This window comes from Dermacentor silvarum, chromosome 8 (genome assembly GCF_013339745.2).
Source record: "Dermacentor silvarum isolate Dsil-2018 chromosome 8, BIME_Dsil_1.4, whole genome shotgun sequence".
In the NCBI taxonomy this organism is placed as follows: Eukaryota; Metazoa; Arthropoda; class Arachnida; order Ixodida; family Ixodidae; genus Dermacentor; species Dermacentor silvarum.
In genome coordinates, this window is record NC_051161.1 from 150952110 (window position 1) to 150975939 (window position 23830).

Sequence of the window (23830 nt, forward strand, 5' to 3'; positions counted from 1 at the left end):
ATCTGTTGTCCTGTATTGTGTGTTAATAATTCCTGGAGGCACCCGTAAACGCCTTTTTCATTAGAATTGCGAGTCCTCCGCCACGTTTGCACCGATTGCCATCAAAATGCGCAACCGCAACGTACTCCTTTCCTTTGTTTGTGCAGGTTCCTAGCTCGCACATGTGATGATGGTAAGGCAGGCGTGCATGATATGCATTTCAGTAGGTATTTTAACGACTGTATTATTCTGAATGTTGTGCGAAGCCTAGCGAAGTGCCGTTTCGGAAGAGCGTTCTCCAAATGCATCTGCCATTCCGCCGTATCTCTAAGGTGACAAACTGTATTGTTCGCGCGTACGTTCAATACAGTTTTGGATTCTCCTTTAATGAAAATCTGAAGTGTCTTACTTGACGGCACCCCTACACTTGTGTATGTGCTGTGTGTGGCGAGATCATCAAGCAGAACAGGATTACCCGAACCAGAAACACAGACGGAGTGGCACTCACGAGCGGGCATCTTGTACTGGTCCAGGAAGCGAGATCCTTGCAGGTACCAGCGGAAGCGCATGTCGTCGGGCGTTTCTCGAGTCATCTCGCTGCTCCATGTCACGTGGCCGCACACGTGCGACTCGAAGTTGTGGCACGGCTTGACGCTGGAACTTAGCGTGGCCAGAAACACCTGCAGCTCTTCCCAGCAGACGGACGGCGGTGCGCACTTGGACACCAGCGACGCCGGGTCCGCCGCGGAGTCGCCGTAGCGCAGCGCGTACTGCATCACCAGCACGACCAGCACCACCAGGGCCAAGGTGGCGAAGAACACCGCCGGGGCGGAGACTCGAGGCCACGCGCTGCGCTCGGCCCTGCTGCTACATGAACCCGGGGCTTCCAGTGCCTGTAACAACCAGAACACGCGGAATCGAGCGGCAGCAGGTCTTGTTGTCACTCTGGTTATCCACGAGTCCACGCATTGCGTGCGAGTTCGAAATTGACATGAAGTCTACAGGACCCGACATACATTTCGTTGAATGGAATAACAGTGGTTGAACAAGAAATATTACTGGCTGCAGCACATTTTTCTTGTTAAATGAACCTTAACCCTTCAATGACAGCACATATAAACAGTCGAAGAAAAAGTTTAGCTTATATCTAAATCTGCAAAACCCATTCAGAATAAGCACACTTACTGAAAAGAAAATATGTTTTCTGGAACCTTTGTCCCAGCAATAGGGAGTATTGGATCTGGCAGGCGTTGGTTGCGGGAGTTGGGGGACGTTAAGGCGGACTTGGGAGAAGTTGGAGGGTTTATTTACATTATTTACAGTGCTAATATACAAAGTAATGAACAGTCATACAGTGATCGATGACCGGCAGCAAATCGGACGCTGCGACCCGTGGCAAGAAGAGGAACCATCTACCTCTCCTCGATTCGTCGCTCTTTTAACCCCTTTGGTCTCTCGGGGTCTCTGGGAATTCTTCGAAGCCCATTGAGGTCCCTCGGGGTCCCGTCATTTTCCTCCCCTGATATTGGCCCGTGCAAGTGCCGTCATATTCGGCCAATGGGGACGCTCCGAGGGCTCCATTGCCCGATGGTTGATTTGCCTCCGGCGTTGCCTGCTCGCCTGGAAGCGCTCGGCTGAAGGAGACGGGATGTTCTCGGAACGACACCCCAGAGCTGCAAAACCGCTTTGCACTCGACCAATGCCTCCTACCTGGAACCGTGCCCGTGTCCCGTTGCACTTTCGGGAAGACTCAAGCAGGATGAGCGGCAATAGCTTGACGTGAGGCGCATGAGGGGGGGTGTCGCCAACCTGTCTTACGGGTCCGGTAGCGTGGTTGATGCGCCTCGGCGCCCCTAATCGGAATGCGACGGCCTTTTGAGGTGGCGGGGAAACTTGAGTGATTCCGGGAAAGGGTGCGTATCTAACAGGAGGAAACACCAGGTAGAAATCTGGAAGTGGGCTTCACCCTAAGTCACCTATGGCTTCATTTGAAATTCGTACAGACAGCTCTCACCGTATGTGTCCCATGGGTGTGCATTTCACTTGCCTTATATTACACTTCCTTTATAGCCAGAAAATTACGTTTGCTGCCTTTCATTTAATGCCGGCCGAAACCAATATCTAGATACTTCATACTCAAAACCAAAACTGCGCAAGAAAAAGTTTCTTTTTTCTGCTATGTTTCCTCTAGGCAATATTCGTCAATAGATGTACAATTATTCCAAGCCTCCACCTTCCTGTTAACTTATGTCTCTGTTAAACCTGCGTTAAATATACAAATTCACTCAATTGAAAACACAACACAACTGGAGGTGGGTGACTATTAACTTCCTTAAGTACGCATCGAACTCAGCACATCCTAATATAGTGCGAAGGTGTTCGCCCAGCGATACCCGTTGAAATCGCCCAAGTTCTATAAGCGCTGGGATTTAAAATTGATGGAAGCATTAACCGGTAAGCATTCGAGATAAGCAAGATACGTTTAGAGTATTGGTGGAAAAAAGGTACGAGAGAGATTGACAGGACCGGACCCGTTACAGGCATATGTGCAGGTAACTGTACAAAGTAGATATAGAGGTTTTAAGAGAGAGAAGAAAGAATATAGAGAAATAGACGAAGTGCTAGACAAAGAATAGATTACTTGATTAGCGGAGCTCACTAGGTGACTATTTGTCGCAAACCCGTTTCAAAGGGCATGCCTATGAAGTATCGTCGTCACCACTGATTGCTGCAGTGGGGCACCACCCACCGATTGCTCCCGCAGTTCACTAAGATCACTAAGCAGGACCACTAATCCTGTCTGCTTCTAGTCTTCGTTCGTGTCCCTTCGTGCTATAAACCAAGAATTCTTATGGAAGTATTCCCTACGTGTGGTCACTGCTCGCCTTCTGTTTCGTGAATGGATGGCGGCGCGGCCGTTTGCCGCAGCGCCATTCTATGGTTACAAAGGCCGCTAGCACTCGAGCATTGGAGAGAAGCGTAGCTGTTTAAAGCAGAACGCTATAAAGCATCCGTTACAATAACGTATCACGGAAGAAACAGGACATTCAAAGCTCGCCAAACACAGCGAAAGCACCTAACCCGCACTGTAACTAACGCCCAAGAATTAGTCTTACATAATCGTAACAGTCTTACATAATCAACAAGAAGAAAGTAAGGGATATTCGAAATTATAACGTGGGAAAAATTGAGGAAGCCGTAAAATATGGACGCAGCATGAAATCAGTAAGAAGAAAACTAGGCATAGGACAAGGCAAGATGTATGCACTGAAAGATAAGCATGGTAATATCATCAGCAATTTCGATGACATAGTAAAAGCAGCAGAAGAATTCTATACTGACCTGTACAGTAGCCAAAACAGCCAAGCTTCTTCCATTCGAAATAGTGATGAACCGGATACAGAAGCTCCCTCTATAACTAGCGATGAAGTTAGAAGGGCCTTGAAAGACATGACCAGGGGAAAAGCGCCTGGAGAAGATGGAATAACAGTAGATTTAATCAAAGATGGAGGAGATATCATGCTTGAAAAGCTTGCGGCCCTTTATACGAAATGCCTCACAACTTCAAGTGTACCAGAGAGCTGGAAGAACGCCAACATTATACTTATCCATAAGAAGGGAGACGTTAAAGAATTGAAGAATTACAGACCCATTAGCTTGCTTTCAGTATTGTATAAAATATTCACGAAGATAATTTCCAATAGAATCAGGACAACACTTGACTTCAGTCAACCAAGAGAACAGGCTGGCTTCAGGAAGGGATATTCTACGATGGACCATATCCATGCCATCAATCAGGTAATCGAGAAATCTGCGGAGTACAATCAACCTCTCTATATGGCTTTCATAGATTATGAAAAGGCATTCGATTCAGTAGAGATATCAGCAGTCATAGAGGCATTGCGTAATCAAGGAGTGGAGGAGGCATACGTGAATATCTTGGCAAATATCTACAAGGATTCCACAGCTACCTTGGTTCTCCACAAGAAAAGTAGAAAGATACCTATCAAGAAAGGGGTCAGGCAAGGAGACACAATCTCTCCAATGCTATTCACTGCATGCTTAGAAGAAGTATTCAAGCTCTTAGACTGGGAAGAATTAGGAGTGAGGATCGATGGCGAATATCTCAGCAACCTTCGGTTTGCAGATGATATTGTCCTATTGAGCAACAATGGAGAGGAATTACAACAAATGATTGAGGACCTTCATCGAGAAAGTGCAAGAATTGGGTTGAAGATGAATATGCAGAAGACAAAGATAATGTTCAATAACCTGGCAAGCGAACAAGAATTCAGGATCGCCAGTCAGCCTCTAGAATCTGTAAAGGAATATGTTTATCTAGGTCAATTACTCACAGGGGACCCTGATCATGAGAAAGAAATTTACAGAAGAATAAAATTAGGTTGGAGTGCATACGGCAGGCATTGCCAAATCCTGACTGGGAGCTTACCACTGTCGTTGAAAAGAAAAGTGTACAATCATTGCATTCTACCGGTGCTAACATACGGGGCAGAAACTTGGAGGTTAACAAAGAAGCTCGAGAACAAGTTAAGGACCGCACAAAGAGCAATGGAACGAAAAATCTTAGGAGTAACGTTAAGAGACAGGAAGAGAGCGGTGTGGATCAGAGAACAAACGGGGGTAGACGATATTCTAGTTGACATTAAGCGGAAGAAATGGAGCTGGGCAGGCCATGTAATGCGTAGGATGGATAACCGGTGGACCATTAGGGTTACAGAATGGATACCAAGAGAAGGGAAGCGCAGTCGAGGACGGCAGAAAGTCAGGTGGGATGATGAGGTTAGGAAATTCGCAGGCGCAAGTTGGAATACGCTAGCGCAAGACAGGGGTAATTGGAGATCGCAGGGAGAGGCCTTCGTCCTGCAGTGGACATAAATATAGGCTGATGATGATGATGATGATGATGATGATGAATCGTAACAGTGGTGAAAGTGTGCGAGTGTGTGCAGGGCAATGAAGGGACCACACGCAGCCTACAGACCGTTTTTTCATGGGCGCCACCATTGCGTAGGCAGTGGCGCCATCTATGGGCAGTTGGCTTGCTGGCTTGGGCGAACGCCCGTGTTGTATGCTGTGGTATGCGCTCGGCTGCAGTTCCAGGCGGATTTTTTCGCACTCGCGCGGTCTATTTAGCATGAAATGGTGTCTTCTACGTGGGGAATGGTCCTGTGAAGCCTAATGAAGGAATTTAAGTCTGAAGTAATTAAGCGGCTGGAGTAAACTGCTGGTGTTAGGGCGGATGGAGCACCCAGCGCGAGGTGGGCGCGTTTGTTTGAGCTTACAATCGGCCTCGGATATCAGTTGGGTATTTCTGAAAATTCGTTTCACGATTGTTACCTTACTGCAGCATTCTCAGCACTGTAATTCTAAGCACTGGTTCAGCTGCAACGAGTAGTTACGAAACATTTGACTATCCTAACAGCGTGGGTGCCGTTCTGCTGGAGAATAAGTCGTGCTGTTTACTTTGTCAAGCGTTCGAGTTGTTATGTGTAGATACACTGGGCGACTGCCTTGTTTGCTGGGCAAGGTTTCCGCCCAGAAATAAAATAGTTTGGTTAATGATAACCGCATACTGTACAGTGTGAATCACACTTTTCGAGTGGTCGAACGACCAGCTGCATACTGCGCGAGCGTCCGAGGCAGTACTAAATGCTGCGCTATAGATCTGTTTGTTCTATATAGCGTATGGTCCAAGTGGTCCAAGAAAGCGGCACGACCATGCGGAGTCTTATTGCGTCGTTATCCCGTGTTCTGTTTTATTTTGCCGCAAAATGAGGACATATGAACTCTCTTTCTTTTTTGGTTTCCCAAGTTCAGTCATTTACGACACATTCACCCACGTTACGGAAATTGTGTACTTACAAATAGCTGTTGGATTCTCTTTATGCGATCCCCTTTGTATATTGTACCTTACAGGGCAAAAATGGGAATGCCGATCTAAGCACGAAGCAATTGTGCGTATCATGTTGGTTTGCCAACCGCAGTGCTCGCTGTGTTGAGCAAAGCCTTCGGCCTCTTGCAGGAGGCTAACGTAGACATAGTGATTTGAAGTCTACTAGACTTACAATGCGTGAGATCAATGCCGGTGGCTGATGCAAATGTTTTACAACAACTCTTCGTCGAGTGAAAACCGATATATCCAACATAGTTCACAACACATACACACACCGCGGCTGGTGATGCGCCTCGCCTTTTGCACATCCAAGAGAAATTTCCAGATACTGTAGCTACTGCTCCACCTAAAGGCTACACAGTGGTTGTTCGACGACCTCGTAAGAACTGACATCCCGTAAATTGCACTCAGAACTAGCTAAAACACATCCGAATCGTTCCGCAGCGCGCGACCGCCAACACATTCAAGCCGCGCCGCGCCGGCTCGCCGAAGCCAGAGAGGAGGAAAGGCTCGTCGTGCGCCCTTTCCTCCTCGCCCGATGAAAAGGTCTATACCCCCCTGCAACTCAACATTATACCAAAGGCAACATATAATAAAATCATGACCTACGCGAAATTACTTTCATCACGAACCCTCGAGAGGCTGGCCGACTTATCGACAAGCAACAAGGCTGCAAAGATCAATCTTGAAAAGAAAAAAAGTTGTCGCAGTTTCACCTCAAAGGCGAAGCATCAATTGCGATAGCAAATTTGTAGAGAGCTATACGGAGTAATGATAGTAGCTTTATCAGCTGTATAAACTTGGACATGCAGCAGTGCCGGCAACACGCAGAACTGTTGTCGACGCCGTCGGCGTTTTGCCCGCGTTCGCACAAAATGCGTGCGGCGTTTGTGACTGTTGCCGGAGCCTCTGATATAAATAGCCACTTGGTGCCGCAGCTAAACGTCCCCTCCCCTCCCTTGCCTCCCCCCCCCCCCCCCACGGCCTTTCGCGCGTCGGAAGAAGGCGCGTTTGCTCTACATATATGGTGATTGTAAAGGAGGAAAGAGACGCCTACTTCTGCAGCCCTTAAAGGAACAGGGTAGGGCAAAATTTGGAAAAAAATTTGATTTTTTGTTTTTTGGATATTTGCAAATTCCAGTCTTTCCTGAACAATTCTGACGGTGTCTGTAGCACGTGCTCGATTTATTCGCCCGAAAAATGGCCTTTTCCGAAACCTAGGTTGTATCCGGCCACGCCCCCTTTTATAGCTTTAGGTGATCGGTACCGCTCCTGTGTTGAAAAAATAAATAAAAACGTAGCTTTTCTCTAGATTTAGCGGAACGGTTTCTCTTTGTCTGGCAACAGCGATAAGCTGGTTTGTATTTTTAGCCAAATAAATCCTTAGACGCTGGCGGTATCACTCAAGACGCGCTTTCTTTTGCTACCGTCGTGTTAATTTGCTCCTGCCTTTCAGCTTGCTTCCATGAATAAGGTAACTTATTGTTTACCTTGAGACTGTACTTCGAATGTTATTCAAATGACGAAGAAGAAGCAGTTATTTAAAAAGCGTCGCTTTCACGGTAATCGGCCTAAGTCGCTTCCGCATACCGCCGAGTCCCCGCAACGCACTCCGACGCCGAACGCAGCATCTACCCCGTGTACGTCCTCTTCCAAACTGTCGCACTCAGCAGCACGCATGCAGAAGCTCAACGGAAGTGGTAATGACCGCAGATATGCCCTAATTGACGTCGACCTCCTATCCTGTGCCATTGCCGAAAACGGTGTGTCTAAGGTGTGCGGTGGGGCCTTGGAGCTCGTTGAGAACGCAGGTCGAAGATCTGGCGTCGCCTGTACCTACTCTCTCACTTGTGAAAAGTGTTGTTCGGCACACCAATTTGAGACTTCGAAACGGACATCTTCGGGCCTCTATGAGGTCAATTTGAGGATTGTGTATGCCTTAGGTGCACTTTACTTTGCATGCAGGGCTACACAGCTAGTTACAAAAGAGGCCCGGAAAACAAGGCAGCAGACAAAAAAAAAAAAAAAAAAAAGAAATAACGACTGTGCAGATGACTATCTGGCTGGTGGCTACTGAACTGATACATCAGTATGTTTTCCAGAGCGGAAGTTTGTAATAAAACACTTTTATTGCGATAGCAATTATATGGACACTCAAAAGCAGATTTCTGCCGTCGGCGTCGCCGTCGCCGTCGCCGTGAGGTTCCGTATGACGTCATTTGGAGATGAAATCGTCGCCGCGCGCCGAACGCTGTATGTGCGAGTGAAAGGGCGCGAGGGGCGCGTCTTTCACGGGGAGTGAACGCACGGCGGAGAACAAACGCGCGTTCTGCGCCGTGCTCGCTTAAGGGCTGCAGAAGTAGGCGTCTCTTTTCTCCTTTACAATCACCATATATGTAGAGCAAACGCGCCTTCTTCGGACGCGCGAGAGGCCGTGGGGGAGGGGGAGGGAAGGGAGGCGACGTTTAGCTGCGGCACCAAGTGCCTATTTATATCAGAGGCTCCAGCAACAGTCACCAACGCCGCACGCATTTTGAGCTAACGCGGGCAAAACGCCGATGGCGTCGACAACAGTTCTGCGTGTTGTTGCTACCAAAGCCGCTCACCTTACTTCGTATGACATTGCTGTGTTGCTATCGCATTCATTGCTTCGCCCTTAGGGCGAAACTGTGACATTTTTTTTTTTTACTTCGAGGCCGATTATCACAAAACATCATTTTTTTCGACGTTTGACCCTTGTTTTCTGAAACCACAAGGGATAGGAATATTATTTTTTGCCACCACCAAGAGCACCTAAGGAAGAGTCTACTGAACTAGAATAATGCAAATTAATATAGGCAATTTTGTTTGACAAGTTTCTTAGTGCCCATTTTGGCTTGAAAATTGGGGGCATCCACTAAAAAGTTGTCGCAGTTTCGCCTGAAAGGTGAAGAATCAATTGCGATAGCAAACTTCTAGAGAGCTATACGGAGTAATGATAGTAGCTTTATCAGCTGTATAAACTTGGACATGCAGCAGCACCGGCAACACGCAGAACTGTTGTCGACGCCGTCGGCGTTTTGCTCGCGTTCGCACAAAATACGTGCGGCGTTGGTGACTGTTGCCGAAGCGTCTGATATAAATAGGCACTTGGTGCCGCAGCTAAACGTCGCCCCCCCCCCCCCCCACGGCCTTTCGCACGTCGCAAGAAGGCGCGTTTGCTCTACATCTATTGTAAAGGAGGAAAGAGACACCTACTTCTGCAGCCCTTAAGGGAGCACGGCGCAGGACGCGCGTTTGTTCTCCGCCGTGGGTTCACTCCCCGTACAGTGTACTACCCGTGAAAGCGCGCGTCCCTCGCGCCCTTTCAGTCGCACATACAGTGTTCGGCGGCGCGCGACGACGATTTCATCTCCATTGACGTCATACGGAACCTCGCGGCGACGGCAACGGCGACGACGACGGCGACGGCGACGACCACGGCAGAAATCTGCTTTGGAGTGTCCATATAATTGCTATCGCAATAAAACAAAAGTAAAAAATAACTATGCTATATATAACAATAATTCTAGTTCAGTAAAAAGAACACAAAGAGCTGAATCCAATGGTACCACAATGAGTATTTTTCGCCTAGCAGATCCCCAGAAAAGTGGTCACAAACATAGGCTAAAATACATGGGAGGTATAGGCCCTACCCTGTTCCCTTAAGGGAGCACGGCGCGGAACGCGCGGTTGTTCTCCGCCGTGGGTTCACTCCTCGTGAAAGCGCGCGTCCCTCGCGCCCTGTCACTCGCACATACAGCGTTCGGCGCGCGGTGACGATTTCATCTCCATTGACGTCATACAGAACCTCACGGCAACGGCGACGGCGACGACGACGGCGACGGCGATGGCAGAAATCTGCTTTGGAGTGTCCATATAATTGCTATCGCAATAAAAGGATCATCTCGCGAAGGTGACAGATGGCAGAAAATGCCCGATTTCGTATATGGTGACTAGAAAAATACATACAACTAAATCTGAAAACTTAAGACAGTTCTTTCTCTTTAAAATTCAAGTAAGATTCTGGGGCTTTACGTGCAATAGCCTACGCATGATTCCGAGACACGCAATAGTGGGCGACGTTACAGAGTAACGTTGGTGTGAGCGTGTGCCCTGGTCTCAGCAGTGAACCTCAAGCAAGCCTTATCTAACATTTCATTGGGCGGTGATTAACGCCGACGGTCCGTCGATCCCTTCTCGTGCAGCGTCTAGGTGCGATGCCTGCAACGCCATTGGCAGCACCCATGACGTCAGCGTTCTGACACGCCTGGGGGGGGGGGGGGGGGCAGCATGTCCACCTAGCGGATGTGCCCATTTCGTCTGCTGCTGAAGTGCTGATTGGCTGTGGGCGCCTGTCTTTTTCTCAGGCGTACTCTAGCACAGCCAATGAGAAGTTCAGAAGCGGACGAAATCAGCTAGGTCAGCGTAAACAAACCCGATGTTCACGTAGTCCCCGACGTATAAAATGTTCAAAACACGAGTACTGTTGCGTAATTACGCACGCTGGTAAGTAATTTAGTATAATCCTTCGATAGCTTGCCAGCGAGCACAAAACGCATCGGTAAGCAGAACAAAGGAAAGGACGGCCACTCGAGCGCCTGTCCTAGTCGCGCTTCATGCAATTTGGCACCTGTAAAAATCTTACGATCGTATTTATCTGCACTGCTTCGCACGCATAGTAGATGCACCTCTCACCTTTTATGTCAATGACGATGAAATGTGTCGATTTGTGATATTATAAACCTCTGAAAGAGAAGCTACATAGCTGAGCAGCTGCCGCCAGAGAGAAGCGTTGGACCAAAGGTGGCAACAGCAGCACAGCTCCTGCGGTTGCAGTACTTACCAGATGCCAGTGAGTTTACGACAAAAGTGAGCACGGCGCCATCTCTGAACTTACGGCGAACAGGTATGTGCCGAATAGTTATGTTTACGAGGTGGTATGTGTCGGCATCTAAGGCGGCACATGGTCGATTCATTGGCTGTATAGATACTTCAGCTCCAGTGTAGTCACTTTCATTGTTGCCAACTTTTGTGCGACCATGTCGCAAAACTGGGACACAAAGGTCGTTAAAATTATGTGAAATTCCACCCCAACGTCGCTAAAACTGTGACCAGAACTGTCGATTTAAATTCATATAGACTACGTATTTGATAGCCTCGTAGCGCGAGTGTCGGCCACGCCGATACCCACGACAAGAGCTGCTGCCTTCTAGTGAAGGCCCTGGCACATGGAAGAAAATGGCTGCACTTGCGGTATGTCTTCGCATGTAGTTCAGTGTTCTTGCCGCGCCTGCTGAGCTGGTTGTTTTAGACGTGTTCATACCACATCTGTTGAGCGGCATGTACAAAACTTATTTGTTCGGGCGGCACTGTGCCGTAGCTGGCTGCACCAACAACCAGCCAACAAGAAAGCTGCATATGCAATTCGCCCTGCGAAAGTCACGGAGACACGACAAGATTGTGTTTGTGCATTCGCTGCACGAGGTTCCCGTGGCGCCTGAAGAAACACCATTGCATAGTGACATGAACAAAAATAACTTCCTGCCAAGCAAGTTTTTTCAGGTGGGTATTGGTTTTTGGTGCGCAGTATAGTGTACGTCCTGCCTGGCTACGCGGCTGGCCGGACCTCTTTATTAAAGCGAAAGTTTCTTTGCGAATCGCCTGGTGCCTGTCTTGCTGGCGGTGGCTGCTGCTGCTGGTGCGTTCTCGCCGAAAAGCTCAGACTCGGCTACTGGGACGGCAACGCCATTTAGGAGCGATGGCTCAGACTACGCCCGCAGCAGTGCAAGGTAGAGGGAAGAAGCCGGACTGCGAATGCGCGTGGCTGGCCGCTGGTGCAGAGCGCGAGGGGGCCAAGGTAAATATACCTGGTAGCGAAGCTTCCATAGAAGCCCATACGTTCAAAACATGGCGGTTCATTGACGGTTCATGGGCCTTAGGGCCATCTGTGTGAGGAGGGAACACTTCCGACGGAAGAAAAATAATGTAACGACATAACCGTTAAAAACAGAAGTGACGTCATTTTGTTCTCAAAGGCGCGTAATTGGTTTTCGGAGGTCTGTCATTAGAGGTCTATATTCAAATGCCCCGCCATTCAGCTTGATGGGCGTTCCGAGCTTTCAGCGCGGAAAGTGATGCAGGAAAAGGTCAGTCGTACGGGTGGCGAAATCGCATCCCTGCACAGAACGCAATTTCTTTGGGGCCGACGAACGCTTTGGGCGTAGAGTGATCGTCCTTTCATCGGACGCCAAGCGGCCCAAACCCACCGGCCAGCGCTGTCGCACGAAAACTACTAAAGTAAACAATTATCTGGCCGTCGCCATTTCTTCCTTTCGACTGAACAGGTTAAGAAACAATACAACTACCCGCGTCACCAAATTGAGAGAACCGTCGACAAGTAAAACAACACAACATGTGAGGGGGGGGGGGGGGGGGGGGGGCGTAGTGTACACTCTAAAAACAGTTGCACCCTTTAGGGTCTATTTTTGCCACACAACAATAATCGTCATCTTCCTTGCTTGCGTTTCCTATCTTGAAAACTCTGCACTTGCTACTTTCATGTCGAGAACGCTGTGTCACGCTGATAACGCTCTTGTCGTTCGTGACCGAGAAGTGCCGGGCGCACAGCGTTAAAGAAAGGAAAGCCACGCAAGTCAGATGACGATTATTGTTCTGTGGAAAAAATACGCCCCAAAGGGTGCAACTGTTTTTAGAGTGTAACAGGTGATCTTTACGAGGGCACCTTTCTGCACACTTAAAGAGCTGCATTGCATTGCAAGTGATAGCGGCAGGCCCCGGAAACTCCGCTCGTTTTTTGTCCACGCAAATTGCAGCGCCATCCATGAGATGGATGCGGAACCAAAATTGCTTTTCCTTTTTTTTTTCGTGTCAACCCTCTCTCAACTTTGTCGTTTCTCTCTCGCCTTCAACTATCGGCGGCGCGGCTGGCGCGGCCCGCGCTCGTCGTCAGCCGTGCTGATAACGGCCAAAACGGCAGACATTTTTTTTCTGGCATTATACGGTCAGTTTTTCGCCTTCCGTGCTAGCAGTGTGGTCCGTGTGGTAACCTACCGTTGTACGTTTGTCGGTTTTTTTTCCGCCATGTCTCGCAGCTGTCGCTGTTCGTGTGTGGTTCAGTGGTGTACGAACACATCAAGACGAAGTGAGCCAGGCGACGTGAAATTATACCGCATCCCTAAAGACAACAGGTGAGCACTGTGCTGTTTACTTCCCGGTTTTTATTTGTGATAGTAATTGTGCGCAGTCGTACATTGCTGTCCGGTGGTGAGGCAACTGTTGGTCGATTTGAAAACACCGCAACGATGCCGTAAATCGTTATGTCAACAAGCAGCGAACATAAAGCTTCTGATAAATATAGTACCACCTGTGCATATTGCAAGGAACGCGTGTGTAGGTGTGCGCTTTGCACTTATTTCTAGCTAATTGGTCGCCATCGTTTAGAAATGCGTTTCTTAGAATTAAGGTTGACATATCACAACTAGTACTCTGCCGCTACGCGAAACGAGCTCAGTTTTGTATGTTCCAACAGCGATGTTATAATTTATGATCTTCACTGTTCGTCAGGATGGAAGCGTTTTTAACCTACGCTGGAAGGATGGACCTCATGGTTTTGCCCAGAGACAAGGCCAACAACCGCAGAATATGCTCGGCGCACTTCACGGAGGTGGATTTTATGGACCGAGCGAGAAGCAGGCCGTGAGAAGCTATTCTGCGCATTTGCCATTCGACCAATTACAATAAATGTTTTTACATGTGCGTACATGAAACACCACCCGCGTTTTGTTGCGCTGTCTTCTCCAATTCTGGTTTTCGCAAACGAACACAACAAGCTGAGTCCAAAGAACTGTTGTGTTGTAAGTGTAATTATTTTTAAATATAGTTTGGGCACATGCTGCCTTGATACTAAGAATGAACGGGACTGCGTGCATGAAAACGCAAAAAATAATCCACTGCGCACAAGCACGCAGCACGAATGCACGAATGGCGCGGCCGGACAGCAGAGGAGCGCGGAGCGCGCGCTTCGGTTCGGCGGTGCGTCTGATAACGCCCGCGACAGAGAGAGAGAATAACTTTATTGAGAGTGCCTGCAGAGTCGATTAGGCTCCCTCCACGCAGGGAGGACGAGCTTTCATCGCGACGCGGCCACTACATCAGTCTCGTGCGTTATGCTCCTCGAGGTCTTGCTCCCTCGCTACTTCCGCGGGTCCGAGAGGGCCGCCGCCCCCTTCCTGGGGGTGCCGCCCCCCTTATCCTCGGTTTCGCTCGGTCGCTGCCTTCCTAGAGCTGCCGAGACCTGCTGGACGGCCTTGAGTTGTGTCTCTTGATCGTAGATCCTCGTTGCAGCCTCTAGCTGCGGCGGGATCGTCGTCTTCTCACTGGCTTCTCTCGGATTTACACCACAGTCCCAAAGGATGTCAGCCGCGGTAGCTCTCTCCTTCGCACACAGTCTACACACGTCACTCATGTACACATTCGGACACACGTGCTTAGCTAGCACCGGGGTGAGCAGGGACCCTGTCTGTAATTGTCTGTAAAACACTGCCTCCTTCCGGGTAAGCCCCGGGTGAGGTGGGGGCATAGTCTGTCTGTTCAGTATGTACCATTTCACTATTTCGTTGAAGGTGGTCATCTTGTCCTTGGCACTGTACCGCGACCAACACTCCGAGTCGGCCGTGTTTGCAGCCGCGCGGTTGGTTAGTCCTCGCGCGGCCGCGTTGGCCGTCTCGTTGTGGTTCGCGTTCTCGCGTTCCGACACGTCACTGCCGATGTGGGCCGGAAACCACTTGATCACAGCAGCACTTTTGCGCCCGATGTCTTCGACCTTGCGCAGTATGCGCGCGGCCTCACTACATACCATACCATTGGCATAGTTCTTCACTGCCGTTCTAGAGTCACATAGCACTGTAGTGCATCCGGGGTCGGAGACGGCCAAGGCGATAGCCACCTCCTCCGCTTGGTGCGCCTCTCGAGTCCGGACGCTCGCTGCGGTCATTGTTGCACCCGTCGATGCTCCGACGACCACCGTCGCGTATGCGTCGCTGCTTCCTCGATACTTCGCCGCGTCCACGTAGACGGCGCCTTCTTCTCTGGCGTGGAGGTCCACGAGAGCCCTGGCCCTCGCCAACCTCCGCTCCTTGTTGTGCTCGGGGTTGACGTTCTTCGGGATCGGGCAGACCCTGAGCTTTCTATTGATGCTATCCGGTATAGGTACGTTGTCCTGCTGCTTGCCTTCTCTCGATTCGAGGCCAAGGTCCCGCAGTATCTGTCTTCCGGTTCTCGTTTCAGAGAGACGTTCGAGTTGCGCCGTTCTATGTGCCTCGGCAATTTCGTCCAGCGTGTTGTGGACTCCCAGCGCCATGAATTTTTCGGTGCTCGTGCTCCCGAGGAGACCGAGTGCCGCCTTATACGCCTTGCGTATGGTGGCGTCTATCTTGTTACGTTCACTCGGCCTCCAGTTGTGGAAGGCGGCGACGTACGTTATGTCGCTAACTGCAAAGGATTGAACGAGCCTAGTCAGGCTCTCCTCCTTCATCCCCGCTCTTCTGTTGGACACCCTCTTGATGAGTCTCATTGCCGCGGCCGCTTGGCCCGCGAGCTTGTTCACCGTTTCACCGTTGACTCGATTTCGCTCGATGAGCAGCCCGAGCACTCGAATCTTCTTGACCTCCGGTATTACTTGTCCTCCCGCCGTCTTGATCGTGATCTTGGGATGCTCGTACTTGAATTCCATATTCTTTCTTTTACTGCCCGCTCCTTTCGATGGAATCACCAGCAGCTCTGACTTGGCCGGAGAACAGACGAGTCCAGACCCGTCCAGCTGCTCCTCGATGGCGTTGACCGCTTCTTGCAGCGTTGTCTCGATGTGTCCGTCGCTTCCTCCCGGTACCCATAGCATAACGTCATCGGCGTAGATGGTGTGCCGGACTCCCGTTACTCTTTCTAGCCGGTTGCCCACCCCGATCATCACGAGGTTGAAGAGTAACGGGGAGATCACCGAGCCCTGCGGGGTTCCGACGCTGCCCAGCTTCTTCTCTTCGAGCTGCAGGTCTCCCGCGCAGATTTCTGTGGTCCGTTCCGTCAGGAAGTCTTTGATGTACTCGTATGTCTTTCTGCCCATGTTTAGCCTGGATACTAGGGCCAGGATAGCCGAGTGCCTCACTTTATCGAAGGCGCCATGCAGGTCCAGCCCAAGTATGGCTCTGTTGTCCTTGGTGGCCGTCATATCGTCGATGATCTCGTTCTTCAGTAAGATCATGGCGTCTTGCGTCCCGAGCTTGTTCCGAAACCCTATGATGGAATTTGGGTAGAGCTCCGATTCTTCCCGGTAACGCTGCCACCTGTTCATGAGAACGTGCTTGAGGACCTTTCCCACGCACGAAGTGAGCGAGATCGGCCTGAGGTTCTCGATGTTTGGTGGTCTGCCAGGCTTGGCGATGAGGATCGTCTTGGCTGCTTTCCATTGCTTGGGTAGCCTTCCATCTTGCCAGCACTTGTAGAATTTCGTGAGCGTTTCGATGGCCGCTTCGTTGAGGTTCCTGGGCGCTCTGTTGGTCACTCGGTCGGGACCCGCGGCGGACCTGCCATTGAGATCCTGCAGGGCAGCTCTGACTTCCCATGTCTCGATGCCTCGATCTAGCGTCTTGTGCTCGTTGCCTTGGCAATCCGGGTGTCTTTCCGTGGGGGTGGTCGGTAGGTACTTGGCGTCCAAGTTCCGCTTGATCTCGTCCTCTCCGTGTTCGCAGATTGCCTTGTGTAGGATCCTGGCCAGGTTGTTGTGTTGGTGGCCCTTGGTCTTTGTTTCGTCGAGGAGGTGCCGCAGCATGTTCCACGTCTTGCCCTTGTGTAACTGTCCGTCGGCTTCATTGCAGGCCTCGTTCCATTGTTGGGTGCATAGCACCTTGCAGTGAGCCTCGATCTGCCTGTGGAGCTCGGCGATCTTCTTCCTTAGACTTTGGTTCGTTCGTTGCTTCTGCCACCTCGCCTTTATGGACTGCTTGGCTTCTATCAGGTGGGCGAGCCGACTGTCCATCTTGTCTATCCGTTCGTCCGTTCCAGCTGTTTAGTGGCTCTTTCCGTCGTCTCAACGACGTTAGCCGCCCATTGTTCGATGTCCATAATGTCCAGTTGCACCCCGGGTAGTGCCTTTCTAAAGGCGTCCCAATCCGTAATGCGATGCTTCCTTATGCCGGTGTTGCCTTGGCCTTCGAGCGGTACGACGACCTCCACGATGTAGTGATCACTGGCCAGCTCTTATCCCGTGTTTCTCCATTCCGCTTCTCTCGTTCTTCCTTCGGTTTTGACGAAGGTAAGGTCCGGAATGGTGTCTCTCGTAACCGATGTACCGATCCTGGTGGGAAAGACCGGATCCGTGATTAGGTTCAGTCCCACGTCGGTGGCATCTTGCATCAACTCTCTTCCCTTGACCGTCATTCTTTGGTAGCCCCAGTCTTGGTTCGGAGCGTTAAAGTCTCCGCACACTAGGAGCGTATTGCTCCCCGCGACTGTACTCGCCTTGTGAAGTAGTGCTTTGAACTTCTGTTGTCCGTGAGACGGATTGCTGTAGACGTCACCAGGAAAGTGCTCTCCTTCCTCTTCTTGCCCGTAATTACTTCCACCGTGCAGTGTTCGATGGCGCTTCTGCCGATCAGTTCGTGTTCTATGAAGGTGATCCCTTTCCTAACGAAGGTGCAGACCCCTCTGCCCTTGCCCTTGGACGTGTCCATTTCGCTCGGCGGGCTGTCGTGCGACCGGTAGCCCGGGAGTCTCAGTGTCTCTTCGCTGTGTGTTTCTTGTATCATTATTACGTCTGGTTTCCTCGTTTGTTGCTGCAAGTGTTGCAGCAGCACCGCTCTCTTGCCGGTAAAGCCGTTGCAATTCCAGTGCCAGACCAAGAGGTCTCGCACTGGTGGTGTGGTTACTGCTATGCGTGCTGTCCCGGCCATGATTGCGGCAGTTTGGTGATGATCTGTGCTTCCATACTTTGCATTTGTGCCTGTATGTTCGCCTGCAGCTGTGTTTGCATCTGCGCTATCATGTTCTGGATCGTGCTCTGAATGTTGGTTGTCATCTGCTGAACCGTTTGCTCGAGCGCGGTGAGGCGTTCGTTGGTTACCTTGCTGGTCGCCTCAAGATGGTCGAGTCTGTCGCCCTGTTTTTCGATTCTCTCCATTATCTTTCGTTCTTTTGCGCCCTCTATGGCTCTCCTCTTGGGAGCCGGCAATGGCTCTCCTCTTGGCGAGTAATGGTGGCGGACTCACCGTTTTCCTTGCCGGTCATGATCTGCTTGATGCGCTTGCCGGAGGCCGACCAGCCTTCGACTTCTTCCGGTTTAATGTCCTCTCCGTGAACTTCAATGCACGTGCGCCCGCCGAAACTGCCGATGCTCAGCGTTGACGCCATGTTGTCTTCCATCGACGTGACCACTTCCATTTCGGACGCCATCTTGGTCGTACTCGTCGCCGCGTTAGGCCTAGCGGCCGGGCCCGTCACGACCGGTGGGCGTACTCGTGGTAGGCCTACGTTAGGCTTAGAGAAAAGTCCACACCGCACCAGAGAATAGTCCTCGTAAATCGAGAAAATCACGTACCGCTTGGTCAAAACTGGTACCCGTCGATGCCCCACACTTTCGCGCACACTTTGGTACCAATTATATTGCGGTAACTGTAAATTAACGCTGCGTTGATTGGCATAATAGCAGGAGTCGATGTGAAGCGCGTCCACTCCCGTCGACAACCGCGCGTTCAAGTCCCCGCGACAGAAAGAAAAAGCGCGCCGCGGACAGCTAAAGAAATAAAAAAAGAGCATTGCGCGTGGCATGAGGGGAGGGTGAGGCGAGGAATGCGAGGACGAATAGGAAAGCCAAGAGGAAAAGGAGAAAAGAGCGGGACAACGTTATCATAAAAAAAGAAAAAAAGTGCTGTAGTGAAAGGGGGAGGGTAAACAAAAATCGCGCCGCTTTTCTTTCTTTATTTTGCCACCATAGTACCGTCATACATCCGCTAGGGCCTAACTGAAGTGCGCCTTGGCGCTAGCGTCGACTGAGCGTCTGCTATAGGAGAACCAATGGGAGGTATAGGAAGATTCGCCACCCTGATAGCGGCGCCAACGCCCGCCTAGCGAGCCGACATGCAAGCGCTCTTTCATGTAGGCTCCCTACGCCCGCCTAAATTCCCTATATAAGAAAAGTACCGCCATCCTTTGATAAACGCCGCTTCTCTCTCTCCTGTATCTCCGATTGGACGATGATAGCGCGCGCTTTTCACTTCTTTATATTTTCTTTTTTTCCGCCTCAGAGCCATGTTGAAAGTCCTCTGCGCAGCCGCAGTCGTCGTCGGCGGCGGCGGCGGCGCGCGACCGGCCTGAAAGCTTCACCGTGGACTTTCTAGGTGCGCCACCGTCGATTTGGCTTTCGCAAGCAAAAAGTAAAGAAAAAAGCAAGCGCTTTAGGGGAGGAGGCGGCGGAGGAAAGAGTGGATGGCGGTACTTTTCTTATATAGGGACTTTACGCCCGCCGCTATCGGTGCGCGCTCTTACGGCGGGCGCTGAGAAAAGGTATTTATTGATAATGATCAAGTAAAACAGAGTTGTCTCTTCTTTTCTCGCCATGCGTATGTAAAATTGATTAGAAATTTTGGTTTCGTTGTATGAATCTATAGTCGGGAACAACTTTAGAAGGCAGCGGCATTTGCTCCCTCAAAGGCGGATGCATACAAGCCTCCACCAATGGGCGCGCACTAAAGACTTGCGTCATGAGCCGGACGGCTGGTGTCCCCGCCGACGGAGAACGTGGCAGCCCGCGCTTCACGCCAGGGCGAGCCGCGTCAGCGGGACTATTTCTTTAGTCGCGGAGGAAATCGGCTGCTGCGCTTCGGTCATTTGGGCGGGGCCTCTCCTGTCTTCTAAAGTTGTACCCGACTATAACTGTGTCTCGCTTTAATTAAAAAAACGCTTTTTTCTTTCCCAACGCTTGTTCCCTCCAAACAGTCGCGCTTCACTCGCAGTTCCCATAACCACCCTTGCTGATGTCGGTGACAATTCGTTTTGCACCGCTTTTCGCCCGAAGCTTCGCGACCTATTTGGATCGACCTTGAGGAGTCCGCGACGCGGAGCGCCGCGATAACACGGGAGAGAGAGACGTGTGTCGGAACGGAACGAAAACAAAAAAAAAATACAAAAAAAACACGCTCAACCTTGCACTCAGCCGCATAACACTTGAAACAGCGAAGCTGGGCGATCGTAGCCCAGCATCTTCCGCAAGTGCGCGCGAACTTTTCGACTTATTACTCATGATGATGATAATTTCTTTTCGCGCGTATCGGACTTACGGCCGTTACTGAGCATTGCATAACGCAGCTTGCAACACCCACACCGCGTTCCAATGCCGACACCGCGTTCCAGGAGACCCGCTCCGTGAATGTGTCTCTCTCTCGCTGTCATAGCGCGCAAAACCTCTTAACCTCGCAGAGCACGAGCGTACGAACGCGCCAGCTGTGGACGAAGACGACGACGCTCGAACGAAATCCTATGGTTCGCATAAATGGATGTTCTGCAAGCGTGGCTGTATGTGAAGCCGCTAGTAAATAGGTTCACTTTCTTACGAGACGTGCGTGGCACCTTTCCGCGCACAATGTGTCCAGTTGCGACTGAGCAAACATCTGCCGGCTTACGTGGTAAGCAATTTAACTATGCTTGGAGCTCTTCGAGGGTACCTAAGGGAAGTAGTTGACAGTGTCCGTTTTCTGTCCGTACGTTTTATTGCGATAGCAATTATATGGACACTCCCAGCGGACTTCTGCCGTCGGCATCGTCATCGCCGTCACCGTGAGGTTCCGTATAAAGTCCAACGGCGATGAAATCGTCGCCGCGCGCTGTATGCTGTATATGCAAGTGAAAGCGCGCGATGGACGCGCGCTTTTCCGGCGAGCGAACGCACGCCGGAGAGCAAACCAGACTTCTTCCGCCACGCGAAAAGCCGTGGGGGAACGGGAAGGAGGGAGGGGAGGAGACGTTTACCTGCGGCACCAAATGCGTACTTGTATGAAAACATTGTGAGGCGAGAAGGTGCTAAAGACTTTCGACGCTACTCGACGAGTGTCCCATTCTGATCTCGCCGACAACCTCCGAGACATCCCCAGAGGCACCGGCAACAGTCACCAACACCGCGCGCGTTCGGTGCGAACGCGGGCAAAACGCCGACGGCGTCGACAACAGTTCTGCACGTTGCTGGTACTCCTGTATTTCCAAGCCTTCAGCGGCCGTGCCGAAGCTTATACAGCTGAAAAACTACTATCCTTACTTCGTATAACTCTCTACTAATTTGCTATTGCAATTGATGCTTCGCCTTTCGGGGCTAACTGCGACATTTTTCTAATCATTACCCTTTTTCGGTGTCACGGAAGAAATTATTCAGGGATACACTTGACATGATCATACCGGTTCCTATGTATATAGCCATAAACAGTGGAGGACAGGGACATGACGACTTAAAGCGTGTTAAAAAAAATACAAGTGCAGCCAGGTACAAAATCTTTTTTCTTTAAGTTGCGTACCGGATCTTTGCCGGTACGCTCCTTTTTACAAAAGAAGGGTTCTTATTTACCTTGGGGAGCCAAACTGTCTTATATTTAAACTGGAAATAATCGACCACGTTTTTTTTGCATTGCTTGGAAGGGGTTTATTTTTGGGACGTTCTTCAAAGAACACTACAGAAAGAATTGCCCTTAAAGCTTTAGGTAGTAGATTTCAAACTATAGAAAATAATGAATGATTGCCATTGGACATCATTATTCTAATGGCCCTCTGTTTGTGGCGGGCTCGAATGGCTGGCTTTTTTGTGAGCCTCACAGAAGGTCTGCACGACTACTTTTCCGGGAGGGTGTTTCCCAATTCATCGACGTAATTAAAGATAAAGAATTCCCCCCCCCCCCCCGAATGTCTGACGAGGATTGAGCCCCTCGCAACTTTAAAAGAATTTTAAACATGAGAGGACAGTGCCAGCCAAAATGTGGCTGACCGCACAGCATGTATGCATGCACGTTTGAAAGTATGTGTATATGCATAATTATGTATTGATTTCAATGGCAAAAATTGATTCAATTGGTGTTTGCTAAGTGAAAGTTCCGGCAATAAATAAAAAAAAGGATGTATAGCCTATAGTGGTTAAGACGCTCGCTTTGGGACCGGGGGTACGCGGGCTTGAATCCCGCTTCGGCAAGAAAGTTTCTTGATACGAACTGCTAATTACGGCTGGCTTGAACAGCTTCGCTGTTAAAACTAAATTTTTGACCGGTATGAAAACGTAACTGAAACGTTAGCTATTACTTTGTTTCGGTGTGAAATCGAAATATCTTTATCTGTTTTCGATTCAAGGCGAAAGTCAAGAATCGAAAAAAATCGACGTCAGGCTGCGTCAGCATAGTGCGTATCTCAGGGGTCCGCGCAAGCGCGTATCTCAGGCAGGGATAGCGCGAGCGATAGCGGGTCGACAAACTAATCTAAGCCTGCCGCTTGGTGCACTAGCAGATCGGCATCGTAGCAAAACCCTCGGCTAGCGCGTTAAAGAGCTTATCGTTTCGTTTTCTACTGGTACAACGCTTCGTAACCGAAGTTTTCTCGTTCGTTTGTGCTTGTTGAAGTTCGTTTTACTGGAATGGCGCCCTCATATATCGGCGAGTACACTAGATGACGTGCTGCTTCTGAGATCATGATTAGTGCCTTGACTCGAGGTAGTGAGCATGATCAGAGAATTCGTAATTCCCTCATTGCGAAAAATAACTTTTTTATCGTTACTTGGCATTGAAAATTTTACATGGGAACCAAAAGCGCTATCAACCATTATGGATCTTTTTTTTCGTTCCGGAGCAGAACCGGGACGGACATTTTGTCTGTGGAACGAAACTAAAACCTCAATGAAAAAACTGTCAGCCCTTGCACAGGGGTGGAGATGGAAGACCAGCGAAGCTGTACTATGGTGAGAATTATGTTTTTGCAACTAGATGTGAAGGTGCTATTGGTTATTTGAACTAATAAAGAATGAGAAGTATTTATGATCCGGTGATTTTCAGTTATTTAGTGACCACCGGGACGATGGCCTTATGATCGCTATAGTACACCGCCATAACGTGTACGCCAAATGTTGGCATGCTCTTAATAAATACGTCACCAACGCCGCGCGCGTTTGGTGCGAACGCGGGCAAAACCCCACCGCCGTCGTCATCAGTTCTGCGCGTTGCTGGTGCTGCTACATGTCCAAGTTTATACAGCTCGTCGGATTTTTGAGAATGATAGCCCATAAACAAATATCATGAAACAAAACGCCGTCAAAGCATGTCTTTTTTGTTAAATCTTCTCAGACTGTGATTGAGTCACCAGTTCCCCTTGTGCCAGGTCGCAAGAGACGAATGTGGTGCCGCAGCTAAACGTCACCTCCCCTCCCTCCTTCCCGTCCCCCTTACGGCCTTACGCGCGACAGAAGTCGTGTTTTCTCTCCGCCGTGCGTTCGCTCCGAGTGAAAGCGCGCGTCCCTCGCACGCTTTCACTTACACATACAGAATAAGGCCAATCAGAGTTTTTTTTTCTACACGTGGACACGGCCATCGGATACTGAGCCCTTAACAGCTTCGCTGCAAAACATTTTACTGTAAAACAAGAAAGAGCACGAGAGGAAATGGCCTCACGTTGCGCATGCGTTGCACCGCCTGGCAACCGCTTCGGTGGTTGCACCTGTGCCGCCAAGGGAAGGTTCGTCACCCTAAACAAATGACGCAGAAAGCACTGCTTATGCATTTAAGGAAAGTTTCCCAGTATGTAGATTCCAACAGGGCACGTTGGATCTGTTGTATTTGGGCGCAGAGGGGGGTATATGGAGGGTCTGCTTGGTTCAGTTTACGGACGGAA

At 50.1% G+C, this 23830-nt stretch overlaps 1 protein-coding gene across 1 annotated transcript in view; it reads right to left on the reverse strand.

The window, feature by feature from the left end:
* Positions 1-16964, reverse strand: part of LOC119462498 (uncharacterized) — a 127166-nt gene extending 110202 nt beyond the window's left edge. The window contains exon 1 of the mRNA XM_037723843.2: positions 14229-16964. Coding sequence (XP_037579771.2) covers positions 14229-16964 — 2736 coding nt within the window. The remainder of the gene's footprint in view (positions 1-14228) is intronic.
* Between the last annotated feature and the right edge of the window lie 6866 nt (positions 16965-23830).